Source organism: Strongylocentrotus purpuratus, unplaced genomic scaffold, assembly GCF_000002235.5.
Source record: "Strongylocentrotus purpuratus isolate Spur 01 unplaced genomic scaffold, Spur_5.0 spur5_scaffold_14, whole genome shotgun sequence".
Taxonomy (NCBI): Eukaryota; Metazoa; Echinodermata; class Echinoidea; order Camarodonta; family Strongylocentrotidae; genus Strongylocentrotus; species Strongylocentrotus purpuratus.
The window spans coordinates 37,308,337-37,325,930 of NW_022145599.1; the positions used below are offsets into that span (position 1 = coordinate 37,308,337).

Genomic DNA, 17,594 nt, shown 5'->3' on the forward strand with positions numbered 1-17,594 from the left:
GCAACATCATAATCAGACTCTCTGACCCCGAAAACCCCCTTACTATATAAATTGTTATCATACTAGCCCTTTTCCTTTTGAAACTACACTTGACCTTTTACTCAAAGGTGGCAGCTATTTTAGATTTGACCAATATGACCAGCATGACAGCCCCAAGTAAACCTCAAATTGGTAAAAGAACATGATGTCCAGATTCTCTGACCCCGAAAACTCCATAAATAGGCCTACATAAACTGTTATCATTTTAGCTCTTTTCCTTTTGGAACTACTATTGACCTGTAACTATCAGATGGCGGCCATTTTGGATTTGACCAATATTACCAGTATGACTCGAGGAGATCTCAAATCGATGAAAGAATATCATAATCAGATTCTCTGACCCCCAAAACCCCATAAGTATATCAATTATTATCATACAAGCGCTTTTTCTTTTGGAACTATACGCTTGACCTTTAACTCAGATGGCGGCCATTTTGGATTTGCCCAATATGGCATACCCAGAGGGTGCCCTTCTTGGCGTCCGGCAGAAATCGTAATAGTATGGTATAATCTACCTCTGAGCCAAATTTTAGTGCTTTTAGAAGAATCTGCACCAAACAACCCCTATTTAGCCCTAACAGCTCCCACTATAATCAATGCGTCTGCATTTACTCTTGATGTATAATAATTTATTTGTCTACGATTAGGTTTGAAATAAGGTATTTCGACTTGTAAAAAGGATCTGCTACGTTCTGTTCCATTATTTTTCAGGTCAACATGGATATTTGTTTGGTTGCTTTGGTGATAGGAGTGGGTCTATTGATCTGGAAAATCATTGAGAACCGTATGAGAAAACCCTATATAAAGGACATCACAAAAGACAAGTAAGTATGTCCCACTCGGACTTTTGTGATTTAGTGACTGACAGCATATTAGGATTTAGTGAGAGTTTCTGCGATCAGCTCTAAGTCTCACTTTAACTGTTTATGTTATCACCATGTTCACCTGAAATACATTATAGTAATGTGAATTATGGAAGTTCAATGTTCACGCCATTATGGCCTAATAAAATGTTGTATTGCCCTTTTGGTGCCAAAACATGGGTCGGTCGGTCGGAAAAAAAATTTTCTTCCTTTTTTTTCTCTCCCTTTTGGGTTGATATTTCTCAATTTTGAATGCTTTAATATTTTTTTCTCTCTAAAAAACGGTTAAAAAAATAAAAAATAAAAAGCCGACCGTATACATGACAAGATTTTGGGGTCGGTCGCAAAGGCTACATGTATAATGTTCTTCTTCGTCTTTAAGTTAAATCGTCTGAGAGGAGCCTATAGGATTATTTACTCTGTACAAAATAGACAAATAAATTAAATCTCGGTAGTGGGTGCCGTCGATCACTAGGGCTGTCGCCTGTCGGTCTTGTAGGCTGCCACTTTCCGCCGTCCCTGGATCCGGGCCCTGGATGAGTGTGGAGGCTAGTCATTAGACCCGGGTTGTCGATAGACTAAAAAAGCCATGCATTTTGTTTTGTTCTAATCTACTTTTCTCTTTTTCTTCTCAACCACCAGGTATGTATTAAATGTGATACAGGCTTTGGTAATGAGCTCACTAACCAACTTTATACCAAGGGTGTTCACGTGATAGCCTTGTAGGATGCCGGAAGAGTCGCCACTTTCCGCCGGGCCTCTGTATGAAGGTGGATGCTTGGCATTAAACCCACTATTGTCAGTATGACTACATGCACTTTGTTTTGTCCTAATCTACTTTTTCTTTTTCTTCTCAACCACCAGGTATGTATTTATTACTGGATGTGATACAGGCTTCGGTAAGGAGCTCACTAAGCAACTTGATACCAAGGGTGTTCACGTGATAGCCGCGTGTTTGACAGACAAAGGTCGCATTGACCTTGAACAGACTACATCCGATCGGGTCACGACATTGCTGCTGGATGTGACTAAACATGAAAGCATCATCGATGTATATGAACGAGTAAAAAACATCATTCCACATCAGAAAGGTATGATCATCAAAGTTTCAGGCTTAGTTTTATAACAGTCAGAAACCAATTACGTTTTCAAAGTTATATCTATCTAAAGCAAAAAAGGGCGCATTAAGGAAACGTTTCACCTCTTCTGCTTTGGATTGATTTTTCTTTTGATTTTAATGGGTTTAAGACGTACATTATTTCGGAACAAAATATAATTATATAAGAACTGTTTTATCTTTCTTTACCTACTAGCTCTATGGGGTGTGGTGAACAACGCTGGAATAGCGGGTACTCCTGGTTACCCCGAGTGGAGCAGACGAGACAATTATGAGAAAATTATGGCAGTCAACCTATTCGGCGCTGTTGACGTCACGCTGACGTTTTTACCGCTTCTGAAGAAAAGCAGCGGTCGACTGGTGAACGTTACCAGCTGTGCAGGCCGCTTAGCCGTAGTATCAGGAGGATACTCTGAGTCCAAGTATGCTTTGGAAGCTTTTTCAGATGTGATTCGGTAATGACGACTACCTTCTCTCTCTCTCTCTCTCTTCCTCTCTCTCATTCTTCCTCTCTCTATCTCTCCCCTCTCTCTCTCTCTCTCTCTCTCTCTCCCTCTCCCTTTCTCTCTCTTTTTCTCTTTTCTTCTCATTCACACAAGCTTTTTTAATGACCAGATTGTTGATTGGATAACTATTATCACTTAATTTAAATTGATGTTATAATTAATAAGAATATGACCGCATGAGTGAAAAAAGGTCTTGGCAACCGTTTGTACTATAACGCTGTGTACTTTTTATTCATGTTGTTTAAGTTTGCCTTTTTCATTCATTTATAGGAGGCAACGCAAAGTCTTTGGATACCAGTATCATGTCAGTATAATCGAGCCTGGGTTTTTTGCCACCAACATCACATCAGAGGATTTCATTGCTCAAACGGTAGAGGGCGCCTGGAAAAGGTTGACGGATGAGGAGAAAGAAGAGTTTCCTGAAACATTGATGCATAAAAGTAATTAAGATAAATCTGGAAAACCTTTCTTAGCACTTAAGAGAAATAGTATTGTATTGACAGGTTCGAGGTTTCATGCGGTCAGAGGGTGAAAATATTTTGAAAAAGCTGTTGTGGTGTATTTGTGGGTTTTTTTAATCGCCATATACCACATCACGAACAAGTCATTGATAATAGACCAGTTCGAAGTTATTATTGGTACGAATGACCCCCGAATATCCACAGATCGTGTAATCATGGATACGACCCGTTTTGTACATTTTAGAATAATCACTGCCAAAGGATGGAGGCGCTTCATGAATACCTTTTGTTTGCTCTCTTGAGAAGAATATTTCCACCTGAGTATCAGAAAATGTGCCGTCGTTGCCTACATGATTAATATTTACATAACTTTCATGAGCACGATTCCAGTGTTCATCTCGATGGGTTTATAATTTTGGTACAAATGACCTTTATCTGCCCATGTGCAGTTGTATCCAACTAGGTCATTGATTGGGAGAGGGTCTCTGCATCTATATACGCCACTATATTATGTTGTAAATTGATTCAAACAAGTTGAAGTAAGACTAGATTATTGCAGCTCTGCTAAATGAAAAGAATGATACAATGACCATCAAGTCTGGTCCGCTTATCGTCATATCAATACCATTGCGATTATTTTGACCTCTATAAAATCATAATCCCAAGGTAAATAGCATCAGTGGCTTATAGATGAATATGATCAAATGCAATAATCTCAAAAAAATGTTTTATCTCATTTTCTTGATCTGTTAACAGCTATTGAAAAGAATCACAAGCGCATGAACTTCCTCGCATCACAAGACATCACACTGGTCACTCATGCCATGGAGCACGCCCTCTTTGCCCGATGGCCACAAACCAGATACAGTGTTGGCTGGGATGCTAAGTTGCTATGGATACCGTTGTCTTATATGCCTGTATGGATTGTCGATGCATTGCTTTAGTAGTCATCAATTACTCTTCCTTAAGAAACTATTATTAATTTGATAAGATACGGGCAACTAACTATACATTTGATGATTTGAATATCAAACGTAGCGAAGGAAAACACACTCTAGACAGATATTGTACATGTAAGTAGTAAAGACATGCAGTTTTAAGACAGAAAACGGATATCTTTAAATACCACAAGTATTTGCGTTCTTATTATTGTAGAAAGAGGACGATTGAGAAAAGGTCTCCGTTGGTATTTTGGGATTCGATAATTGAACACCATCCATTATCTTCATGTCTGTTTGAAACATTTATAGTATGTTTATATCATTCATAGTATTAACAAACAAAGGGAGGAATTTTCTATAGTTATAGTTTTTTTTTAAAGTAAGATTGATGTATATTAAACTTTCTCTTAAAGGTCGATTATTATCTTGTTATCTTATTATTCAACACTTATATTCAACATGATGTTATAAGTTCAGTACATGTATTTTAATTAATTCATACTATAATGATGGTAACATGTTTTAACAATGTATGGTAATTTTACAAATTTTTAAAGACGCTTAAAGTTTTTCAAGTGTTTTTTCACGTAGCATTAGCCACAATTATCTTCAGTTAGCCTACTAACTCGCAAGTATCTCATTTCAGCAACTTCTGTATCCAACTGATCCATACTTCACTCTTATATGAGAATTTTTGTTGGAAGTATATTTGTAGAGAATGGCTCTGTTGATTAATATAATAACATGTATGAAGGGTAAGAGCATGTGAGTGTCTAGGTTGTTAAGCACCATGCATCATCGTTAGGTAGATTTGACTTTGTTCATCAAACAAAAATAACTTTACTCAAGGGAAAAAACAAAGACATGTATCAACGTCCATCTTAAATTTTTTCCTCGCTTTATATTCTTCTCAGACAAACTTTGTAATCAAGCGGAACCCATTGCCACCCACTCGGTAAACTTGAGCCTGGCCCATCGACTGAAATCTCAATCAGGGGGCGTTTCACAAAACTTGTCATGAGTGACGAATGACAGTTTTTGTTATAAGCTACTGAAATCCTTGCTTCTGATTGGTTATCAGCAGATTTGTCACTGATGTTTATTATTTGTCATTGAAAATAGGCTTTGTGAAACGGGTCCAGTTTCAATCAACCATGGACCCTACCTCAAATCATTTGTTTCTATTCATTTAAGTCACACTGAAACGTGAACAAATATGCTCCCAGGGTTTAATTTAGGTGCGTCTATATGCCATATACAAAAAAAATCAATAACATTATAGTTGGGTCTTCTGCGTCGTATGGACAGCATCTCAGTCTGCCTCCTGTGCTAAGAAACGTGATGATGTCATATGGACGACGAAACTTAACCGAGTGAGGCTAATCCGAGCATGCAAAATATGGTCTTGTAGTCAGGTGCTCCTGAGTACCGAAGTGTGTAATACTACACCATCACCAAGTCCCTCGGATAGGATTTAAAGCCCATGGCTTCTTATCTATACATATAATATTCTTATCATAGTCGAAAGATGGTATGGACATGAAGCGAATGGTATGAATAAGCCAACCTTGGGTTTGGGGGCTTGTGAAGGAATGCCGCTTCTCGGATCCTTTGTTACCGTCGCCGCGCCTTTTCATTGGTTTGTTATAACTTTGTGCAAGAGTAAGTTCTATTCAGCAGGCGACAGAGAGCGAGAAAGAGAACGAATGAAACGTGAAAGACGAAGAGAAGGCCGGAGAAAGAGAAAGAAAGAGAGAGAGAGAAAAAAAGAGAGAAAGGGGTGAATAAAGCACATAATATTCAATGGCTCGCTGGAGTGCAGCTGGGTGTTTTTATTCTAACGTTCACTATACGTGTGCATGGAGCACAACTATAATAAAACGTGCATGACTATATAAACTATATCTTAGCTTTGTATGTTTGCGGTTTTTGTTGTTCATGACTATCTCAGTGTAACATCTACTCTGTCTGATAGATCCCATACTACAAACACGTTGTGTCACTATTCTTCTGACGATGCATTTCGGATATTCCTGAGCATAGACTCCCAATCGCTAAACTCATGGTCACAATAATGTCTTCACAAGTAATGTAGAGACATCAATACTATGCCCATTGGGATTTCGCAGCTACTAAATACGGTGAATTAATGTAAGTATTATGATGTTCATTTAAGCAGTTCACTCGGAACTTTTTTTGCTTTCAGTCTTTATCAATTATAAAATTACTTTGTGTAATGGCGATATGCGCAATGTAAATTGTATCTCAGTAAGTGAATGTATACATGCTGAACACCTTTAGGTTGTTGTAACCTTCTTACACATCAGCTTCATTCCAACCTGTATGTTTTAAATACAATATCATTATCATTGTTTTTATCAATAGGCCCTTTGAATTTTGGGATAATCATAAGGAATGCAATCGTCTCGATAGACTGTCATTGAAGGGCTTTCTCAGTCACACCGCCAACCCGACCGATTTTTAGGCCATTCGGGGTAATGTAAAAGGGAATGTAATCTTTGGTTCGGTCCGGTGTCGGTCTGGCGTCGGTTTCGTTGATGTGACTGAGGTATATACTAGTATAGATAATTGTAATGCACATGTTTTGTGTATATTGGGTTATGCATATATAAGCATTCTCTGTCGCACGAAGTTTCGACAGGTTACGTATAGATTATCATCGTCTACAAGAGAACAATGCAAATATAGATTATTCTTTGTGAGGGGAAGAAGCAGCGAAGTTCTAAATGGACTACTGAACTACACATGTATGTCTACGTCTATATTATGCTAGTACTCGTCGAAAGCCTTTTCAGCAACAAGGATATCATGGTGTGTTGTCTGGCATAGGGGACTAACCCAAATATAATAGGCTGCATTACTATATGGTGCTTTTTCAGTCGGATTCCACATTCTCAGATCTTAATATCAATATGGCGAGTGTCAAAACTCAATGACGAGTTCGCTCTCAGCCAAACAAAGGCAGTTCTTTCAGTAGCTTGTCACTGTTGTTGTTACTTATTATCGATGACAAGTTACAATAAGGTTATAAGCCACTGAAATCATTGCATTTGATTTGCTGAGAGCAAACAGAGAGCAAATTTGTAAAAGAAAGGGGACACTTGTTATTGATAACAAGTTTCATGGCCATGGTCTCTGTGTCTTTGAGGGCATTGGTATGTCAATGATCAGTACATGCGAGAGAGCAAAGCGATCTATAGTGCATTGCGTGGACGGGAATGAGAGAGAGGTAATATTTTCAAAGCCTCCCCTCTCTCTCTCTAATAATAATAATAATAATAATAACGTTTTATTTACCCAGGGTAGCCACTTCAGTTGTGAAACTGCTCTCCCAGCGGGCCCTGCATAACATGTTACTATTACCCTTCTCCATTCTAATATGCTGAGCGCCTAGCTAGAAGGCAGAAGGTCCCATTGTTATAAGTCTTTGGTATGACTCGGCCGGGGACCGAACCCACGACCTCCCGTTCATGAGGCGGACGCTCTAACCATTGAGCCACCATGCTCTCTCTCCCTCTTTCTCTCTCGTTCTCTCTAACCATTGAGCCACCATGCTCTCTCTCCCTCTTTCTCTCTCGTTCTCTCTCTCTCTCTCTCCCTATCTCCCTCTCTCTCTCTCTCTCAGGTTCTCCTCATCTCCCTTTTGTTTTAGTAGTTAGCGGGTATCCTTGTAGCCACCCACCGCCTACATAATTTTTTGAACTTGCAGCGGCAAATATAGGGATTTGTGGGAAGGGATTGTACCTCCTCCCCATACTTTTCCAATAAAAATGCCCCTTTCCAAAAATCTTTGTGCCATTTCTCCATTTTTTTCTCCATCTGATGCTGTGCCCTCATAGTATACAGAAATAAAGATGCCCCAGTCATTTCCTTTATGAAGATGTAGGCCTTCGTATCTGTTTTCTTTATGTGTTTTGTTTACTGTTTCCAGCAAGTAATGTTGTTAATCTAACACTAGTAAACTTGGTTTGATAAGCACTTCCTCTTAATATTAGTTTAAAATAAGTATTATATCCGCTACACTTCAACGGTACACCATTTATAACATCTTTTTATGATGGTAGTATTACAAGAGATACAAATATTTTGCAATGATTGGTGGTAAAATAATGACTCATAGATGTTTAAAATTGGATGTAGTATTACCAGCCCAATGACAAATAGATAGCGTGATAATACCCTATTTATAGTAGGTTAATGGTTATACAACAAAACGATCGTTCATCTTTAAATTACACAAAATTATACTCGTACCACTATACAAAGCAATGTCGCCGACTTGCTTGATTGACTATGCTGAAAAAGTGTCTTTCCAAACTAAAGTTTTACAATTTTCTACCGAAGCGGAATGCTTTTGTTCTTTCGTGGGTGTGTTTACATATGCAGCAAGCATTCGTGTGTAGTCTACCTGAGGAAGGTAGCAATGCAAATACAGGAATATGGTTATGAATTGAGAGCTGTGGGTGATTTACAGATAAACTTGAGTTCTGTTTTTTTTTAAAGGAAAATGAATTCTCACAGAATCAAACGAAGCGTACACTGAATGTTCAGGATTACAAGTAAATGTCATTTGCCAAACAATTTTGGTATAAAATGTAAACTGGCTGAGTAATGAGCATAGCAAGTTAAGGAAATCAAGGTAAGTAGGCCCGACACCATTTGTTTAGTCCCATATACTTCTTTCTGTTTACAGTGCTTGTTACTTTACCAAGACTGGGCCAAATTTATTGTAATTTTGATGACTCAAAAACCTTGCAGTACACACCAATACTTACATGCTACATGATCAGCCTTTTCTGATCCATTGCACACCTTTTCTTGCAAAATGCAATGGCATGACCAAAACCTAACTTTATCTTTAAAATGACTGTCGGGAAAGGGTGCTACTGCAATATCCAGGGTGGGATGCCTGAGTGGGAGCGGATAAAAAAGTGACAAATACACTAATGCATGATCGTATGCATTCTAAGTATTTTCAGATTAAGGAATACTCTTTACCTAATATCTCCTTTTTTGTACAATCCGTTAAAGGTACTATGTCCCTTTTGCAGCCAACCTCAAATTCTGTAGAACTTTGCAGGAATTATGAAAATGTCATGTACACTGTCGCTCATAAAGGTGGAATAGTTTTGTTTTATCCCAATTTATGGAATTATTAAAACAATTATTTAAAAGTAATAGATCTAGATAATAGTATACATTCTGAGATTTTATTGAAGAATAATTTGCCAATGTGTGTTTTGGGTGACTGCTAGATCATGTGTATGCTATCATGCTTATCAACTAGGGGACCTATGCCCTTAAGTCATACATGACAGTAATGAGGATTAATGCCCCACAAAAGGGCACTTATATAGCACATCGACACGGTTTTGATCCTGGGGCCTCTCAGTTACGAGGCCATTGCTTTGTCACTGAACCATGACTGTACGCAGCGGGGGCTAGGGTAAGGGGGAGTTTCCATAAATTAAAAAAAAACAGAAAATGCAATAAATTTTCAATAATTTATTGCATTTTACCCCGGTTCCCAACATAAACAAATCTTTTGTGTGCCCATGCCTTGAACAATAATGCATGGCCGTCCAGAGGATTTTTTTTATGTTGGGGACCGGGGTAAAATGCAATTAATTATTGAAAATTTATTGCATTTTCTGTTTTTTTATTTTATTTATGGAAACTGCCCCCTACCTTAGCCCCCGCTACGTACAGTCATGGTTCAGTGACAAAACAATGGCCTCGTAACTGTGAGGCCCCAGGATCAAAACCGTGTCGATGTGATATATTAGTGCCCTTTTGTGGGGCATTAATCCTCATTATTGTCATTTATGCCTTGAGGGCGTTGGTCCTCTAGTTAATAAGCATAGGAGCATACACATGCTTTAGAAGTCCCGCAAAACACACATTGACAAATTATTATTCAATAACATCTGAGAATGTATACTATTATCTAGATCTATTATTTTTAAATAATTTTTAAAATAATTTCATGAATTGGGATAAAACTAAAATATTCCACCTTTATGAGCGGCAGTGTATGTCCTATCTGTGAAATTTAAACGTTAGCAGTGTCCTCATATTCAAATTATGCAAGGAAACCCGTTTACTTGCTAGACTTCACTGTCAGACACTATTGAGTGACTGGCTGGCTTTTTTTCTTCTTTGGTAATAACATACATGAAAAGAGTTGTAAAGGGTACATGAGCATTAGTCTACATCAATAACCCATTTCTTGTGATGGCCAAGATTAAACGGATTGAATCTTTGCGCAGCATAAAACGTATGACCATTCGGTACAATTGTCTGAAAATCAAGACTATTACTTTTGGGCTCTATAGCCCTAAAGTCGATTTGACAACTAATAGTCGTTATTTTTCCACTTGAAGACATTTTCAAGCCCCACCTTTTTTAGGGAAGTTCTAAATTAGTATTATCTTTCAAATGCAGTTGGAATTTAACTTTTTCATTTTTTTGGCCTGCAAATGGGACATAGTACCTTTAAACAAAATTCTAAACGTAGGCCCACATGCTACACGGTGTCAATACAGCAAGGACTTGCAAGGTGAAAATATCAAAAACTTGTAAAAGCGCCTAAAATGTTGTTTATAAAATCATCATAGAAAATTAGAAATCTTTCCTAAAAGTATGGTGGCAAGATATTAATTATTAGCGTAATTACATTCTTTTTTCTTTTCAAATTTGAATTTCGCAACTGGCAGTGTTTTATTCACCTCCATTACATTTTGTTGTGAACGAAATGTGGGCTTCAATTTCTTTCACTCGCAAAGAGAGAACCACATAGTCTTTTGATCTGAAATCGTGCACATAGTATTCATAAACTCATCTTGCTGCTAAAATTTGAGACAAGTTTTTGAGGGCTTGCAAATCACCGACAGGGGCAGACCTATATCCTTATTTTCACATTCTCTCTATCTCTCTCTCTCTCTCTCTCTCTACGTATTTTGTAATATTGGCATATATGTCATTTCCTAAAATTGGGATGTTCGAATAGGGGATCTGAAAAGTGTTTTACACCACTACGTTTTGACACAATATGGAGTATATGCACGTGAACATATAGAGACAGTTTCTGTTGAATTTGAACACAAAAGAAGTGACTTCTCGCACTCTGTCTGTCACACATGCCATAGAAGCTAGTCAGCCAATATTTTCCCTTGGGCTGAGGTTTCACTTGTCGCCTGCTAACAATAGCTATATTTTTCTTGCCGCCATTGGGTGATATTAAGGACACGTAGTGCGAAGAAGTGCGAGTCTGGAATATGAAGTCCCGGTGACACTATGCATATATTGGTTTCAGTGAATACTCCTAAGGGAGTGGAGCGCGTGCACTAGCAATTGAATCCAATGACCGGGGTAATGATAATCACAACGTAAAGTTCTTAGAAACATAGCATCAGTTATCATTTATTATTACTAATAGAGCTTTTGTTTCCCAAAGGGGAGAGTAAAAATGCACAACGTGCAAGTACAGGGGGGTGTTTCACAAAGATTCTAAGTCGAACTTAACTCTAAGTTGAACTTAAAAGTTATGGAGAGCCATTTGTAGCCTTAAAATAAAATATATTAAAAAACCAAAAATCAAGTATTTTAGACTTTCCATAAATTCCACATCAAGAACATGAAATCTCCCATGATAATAGAAAATATGAATGATTTGAATCAACATTTTGTGCCTTTTAAAATAACTTTTACAAAATATTTTCAAGGATGCTAATGGCTTTCCATAACTTTTAAGTCCAACTTAGAGATAAGTTCAACTTAGGATCTTTGTGAAACACCCCCCTGGTCTTTTCATTTTGCTCGTATATCATGTCATTTTAAAAATGAATTTGTCTGATACAATAAATCTCCAGTCTTGAAAAAGAGAAATAGCTTAAGTTTTTACAGAGATATTATGATTTCGTAGACTGAAAATGAATAACTTTTCCCCTTTCTTTTCCCTTGTATATTTTATTAAAACAAAACATGAGAATCACATATTTACAAGATAAGATGAATAACTTCATGAAGTACTATCTGGGAGCTTATCCTACATTGTTGAGATTTTACGTGTACTAAAATATTTCTCTTTTCATTTTTTTTCCCGTCTCTCCATCTATCTATAATTTTCCAATCTATACTCTGTCTTGATCCCCCTCTCGCTTCCTCTCCCTCTCTCCATCCCCACTCTTTCTCGCTCTCTCTCTCTCTCTCTCTCTCTCTCTCTCTCTCTCTCCATCTCTCTCTCTCTCTCTCTTTCTCTCCATCCCCACTCTTTCTCGCTCTCTCTATATCTATGTATCTCTCCTCCGATCCTTCTCTGTCTGTAGATGGCTGATAACGTAAGGACAGACCAATGGCGATGGAAGGATAGTGAACATGATAGTTCTCGACGCAACGAGGTTAATCGTCATGATGGAAACCAAGACAACGCGGTCATCTATCGTAAGAAGAATGGTGATCAAAGACATCGGCGAGATAAGACGAAGAAACGATGGAGCGTTCGACCCGACGTCAACCTCGTCTTGGTACCTCGAGGGAAGCAATGTCAGATCATTACTGCTGTCGTCTTCATCTTCTTGGGCTTATTCTTGGCAGTAGCGGGATTGGTTATCATAGTTATCTTAAAAAGCGTTTCTCAAATCGTCTGGAGTGTGGGCATTGCAATGCTTGTCTTGGGGGCTGTAGTACTTATTGTGGGACTGTTTTACATGCTGTGTAAGTGTTGCTTTCGGACTTCAACGAGATATAAAGAATACAAAGCGCAGTTCAAAGCTGGTGGGAAGTATGAGATGGCTGAGGTGTCAGAACGATCGCCTGAGATGAAGAGATCATCTCCACGTGCAAAGTCTAAGATGCATGATAAACATCAAGAGTTAGTCGGTGGCTATCAAAGTCGTATGGGTGATCAACCATCAGATACTACATACAGGACATATGTGACTGCTAATGAACACACCCCTTCCATGCCGAACTTGTCGTCAGGACGACCTAGATCAACCCCACAATGGATAACACCAGAAGGTTATCGTCCTGTAGAGGTCAATGACCTCTCCGACTATACTATGGCTATGCAGACGGCAGACGATCACCACTTCGATCATAACGGTCATAACCAAGTCGCGTCGTCACCAGATACAACTGAGCGGAGCGACCTTCAAGATGACTTTGCCAAACTTGAAGAGGCACTGCGTGAAATGGTCATGAAGTAAGTAATATTCATACATTTCATAAAATTGTAATGTGATGTCAATCATTTGGGTCATTTTGTCTACTATTTGTCTTGCATCTTTACCAATGAATAACTGTAATCACAACGGAAGAAAGTCGAATATCAAGAAATACAAAGGGAAGAAGGGGAACGTGCCAAATGGAATTTTTTAAATTTCTGACTAAATCTAGAAAATCACTTCCAGAACTTTGTTTTCACTATCGTTGATTTGAAATTTGAACAAAATTAATAGCTTGATAATTTATGGTTAGTTCGCAAAATTAAAACATTTGGCATACCTCATGTATAATTCCTTTTTTTCCCCCTTCTTCTTGTCCTTGGTTGGTCATTCAAATGAACTTAATTGAAGTCATTATCATCATCGTAGCCAGTGGCCTATACAGTTATTATTCCTATGATAATCTTTAGTCCGCGAAAACAGTTTATAATGGGTATATCTCTTTTCTATTTATTTCTTTTCTTTTAAAGCAAATCTGGGGGAGGAGAAATGACGCATCTGATGAGAGAGCCCCTTGATACATCAACACCTGCCCACCCGAAGACACAAACTCATCATAGGGTACACAACGTACCTATCCAGCTAGAAGGAGACCGTGGGGCACACACTGATGGGGACCATGGGGTACACAGAGTACCTATTGTGATAGAGGGGGATCATCGTGGTTCCTCACCCAACCCCATCCCACCATCATATGATCAGGTTTTAAGAAACTACCGTACCTACTCAAGGTCTGCATCTCCAACCAGGCTTATGGAATCGGATCTTTAAAGGATTAATGATTAGCCCGGTCAGAAAAAAATGTTTGAGAAATGATTTCATGATGGAATCATTGTCAAGAATATGGAATAAATCAGAAACTACCAGCTTAGAGTATGAGTATTCTTTTTTAAGCTTACACCATTAAAGGTGATTAAAGGTACTATATTAAAGGTACTATATCCCATTTGCAGGCCAAAAAAATGAAAAAGTTAAATTCCAACTGCATTTGAAAGATAATACTTATTTAGAACTTCCCTAAAAAAAGATGGGGCTTGAAAATGTGGGAAAATAATGACTATTGGTTGTCAAATCGACTTTAGGGCTATAGAGCCCAAAAGTAATAGTCTTGATTTTCAGACAATTGTACCGAATGGTCATACGTTTTATGCTGCACAAAGATTCAATCAGTTTAAAGATAAACTTTAGTACTGGTAATGCGATTGCATTGTGAAAGAAAAGGTGTGGAAAGGATCAGAAACAGTTGATCATGTAGCAATTAAGTATTGGTGTGCACTGCAAGGTTCTGGAGTCATCAAAATCATAATAAATTTGACCGAGTCTTGGTAAAGTAACAAGCACTCACATAGAAAGCTATATATGGGACAACACACATGGTGTCGGGGCTAGTACTACCTTGATTTCCTTGTCTTTCTATGCTCATTACTCAGCCATTATACATTTTCTTCCAAAATTGTTTGGCACATGTCATTTATTTGTAATCTTGAACATTCAGTGTAAGTTTCGTTTGATTCTGTGAGAATTAATTTTTTTTTTACCAGTACTGGAGTTTATCTTTAATCTTGGCCATCACAAGAAGTGTGTTATTGATGTAGACAAATGCTCATGTGTACCCTTTACAACTCTTTCCATGTATGTTATTACCAAAGAAGAAAAAAGCCAGTCAGTCACTCAATAGTGTCTGACAGTGAAGTCTAGCAAGTAAACGGGTTTCCTTGCATAATTTGAATATTAGGACACTGCTCAAGTTTAAATTTCACAGATAGGACATACATGACATATTCATAATTCCTGCAAAGTTCTACAGAATTTGAGGTTGGCTGCAAATGGGATATAGTACCTTTAAAGGGACACGTTGTAATTGCTTGAAGATGGTCGTTAGCAGAGCCATCTATACACAGAGTTTGGCCAAATTGGTTTCACTGGATCACAACATGGCGTATATTCTTTTTTTTTGTGCTTGCACAACAAAGCAGTAGTCGCCATATTGTGTCCAACTCGAACCGGGTTGCCGGTTGGCCAGACTCTACTCAATGGCACTGGTTGTTAGTATCGTAATTTGAAGAAACAGGTGACTAATTTGAAGGATGGGGAATACTTTGCCTCCTTTATTAGGGCAACATCTTCAATAATAAATTAGTAATTCTTGCTTATTTGCTTCGCAACCTATGGCCAACGACCAGAAAATGTCGAGATTTTAGGCATGCATGAATTATGTTGCATACGTTAGGAAACACAATATGCAAACTGGCTCGTTACGCGTTCTAACATGACTCGAAATGGCTGAAATATATCAAATGTAAGTTTTATGCTAGCCGACATTGCCACCTGCAAAAAGTGAATTAAGAGATTTTTTTCGTCTCCATGTCATGAATGTAATGACATTTTTATATTGTATTTATAAAACTTTTTAAATGGATAATAATTTGATGGACTGTAACAGTTCTCGCACGTGGTCTTATAAATGTACATGTATATATTAATGTATTATGATTTTTTTTTTATTGATCTTGACTACTATCAACAAGACTTGTTGATAATGTTGATTGCATTTGTTTTATAGATGGAATTGGATTGGATTTTTGTTCTGCTTTTAAGTGATTGCTCGTGCTTTTAATTTGTCTGTAACTCAAAGTTGACTTGCCACTTGTAATATATTTTCTTAATCATTTTACATTTGTCATGTTAAGGCCTGTTCGTTTTAAATTGGTAGATTCTGCTCTGTTTTATAATGAAACAGTAAAACGTATCATTTTCCTTATCAATAACTATACCTATGCAAATATGAAATTCACTATGCCTTATTTGTCAGATAATATTCAACGAAAACCAGGGATGTCGCTAGGTGTGAAAACTGAGCCGTCGAAAATCCTAAATTCATTAAAAAACAAAATAAAATAATTTGTTGAAAGATATTTTACTGTATTTCTGCCCATTTATTCATTCATTTAATCATTCCTAACCATTTTAAAAGAATCATGGAATATCGGACCAATACTTTTCTGATGAGGTAGTATGTGTTTCATAGATTTATGAAAATAACATCCAAATTATGACTGTGGGCGGGAAGGGGGTCAACAGTAGAACATGCTACAAAGTTCAGCTTGTTCAAAATTCAATTAAATCAATCCGTATTTATATTACATAATTGATAACGAATGATTGCCGAAAAGGGTATTTACAACAAGAACAACAACCCCCTCAAAAAACAACAACAAAAAAAGCAAACAAATCTAGCATCTGAAAGTAAGTGGAAGTGCTGGAGTATGGAATACGAGGACTGATAAGAACACTAGACATGGAAGAGAAAGGATGAAACGAGAGAATATGTTTTTGTGTGTGTGTGTGTGCGTGCGCGCGTGTGTGTGTAAGTGTGAGAGAGGAAGATATTTGATTCAATCATTGTTCTATCTATCTATCTTTCTTTCCATCTATTTAATTTTTTGCTATTTTTATTCATTCACTAAAATGTTTTCTGACAGGAAATCACAAGACGGCATTATGATATGGTCGTGCCAAGCATAACATTGTATGGTAATGAATTGAACAAATAATAATTATGCATACATACAAATAAGAGAGAGAGAGAGAGAGAGAGAGAGAGAGTGCGGGAGAGAAAGTCCTGCTCGTTCAGATGGTGTTCACTAAATAGCGAGTAGGAGCCGAAGAAACAAACGGTTTTGTGAGTAAAAACAGTGCAAGAGTTGCCAATGTGTTAAATGTTATGCAAAAGTTATCAAAGGAGTATTACCATTGTGACTTTATTGTAATGATGATATAGTTCTGTCGTCTCATTTTGAATTTTGTAAAGGTTGACAGAAGATCTGAAGTTTGGCAACAGATATTTAAAGTAACAAATTTCACTGGACAGTAAGCGGATAATCTAATGATAACATATAAAGGTTAGATTTTTAGACATTGATGCTCTTTTGTTCCACAATAATGGGGTCGCAAAAATTAAACAGTTGAGAAGGAAATAAAGCGTGGGAAAAGATTTTCCTGACATGTTTTTTCTAAAAATTCAATCATGATTTAAGGCGAACCCCACCCCCCCCAAAAAAAAAAAAATAATAATAAATAAATAAAATAAAAACAAATAAAAAATAAAAAAATAAAATAATAATAATAATAATAATAATAATAATAATAATAATAATAATAATAATAATAAAAATAATCTAGATACACAATAAACCTGCAATTTTTCCTGTTCGAAGTCTTCTTCAAAATAGATCCTTGTTATATACTTTACTCCACAGACGTGACCTACTAGAGACTGACATGGAAATTACGTAGAGGGCAAAACCACTGGATATGGAGACTATACCCCAAAATCGATTTAGGCTTTACGTGTATTTCTGTCGTCTAGGACGCTTTGTGAGGGCGTTATTGTTAAGATAAAAGGTTCTTCTCCCTTCT

At 37.3% G+C, this 17,594-nt stretch overlaps 2 protein-coding genes across 2 annotated transcripts; both read left to right on the forward strand.

Moving 5' to 3' along the window:
• Window positions 1–759: 759 nt before the first annotated feature.
• On the forward strand, window positions 760–3,994 carry LOC577402 (retinol dehydrogenase 16-like). The gene is made up of 5 exons (XM_777633.5): window positions 760–863; window positions 1,767–1,993; window positions 2,216–2,474; window positions 2,796–2,965; window positions 3,743–3,994. Exons 1-5 carry the CDS (start codon window positions 826–828, stop codon window positions 3,928–3,930), a joined length of 882 nt encoding a protein of 293 aa, XP_782726.5. The 5' UTR covers window positions 760–825; the 3' UTR covers window positions 3,931–3,994.
• A 1,237-nt stretch (window positions 3,995–5,231) lies between these two features.
• Window positions 5,232–13,977, forward strand: LOC100889812. Its single transcript, XM_003731026.3, has 3 exons — window positions 5,232–6,078; window positions 12,276–13,153; window positions 13,646–13,977. Exons 2-3 carry the CDS (start codon window positions 12,276–12,278, stop codon window positions 13,944–13,946), a joined length of 1,179 nt encoding a protein of 392 aa, XP_003731074.2. The 5' UTR covers window positions 5,232–6,078; the 3' UTR covers window positions 13,947–13,977.
• The last annotated feature ends 3,617 nt before the right edge of the window (window positions 13,978–17,594 follow it).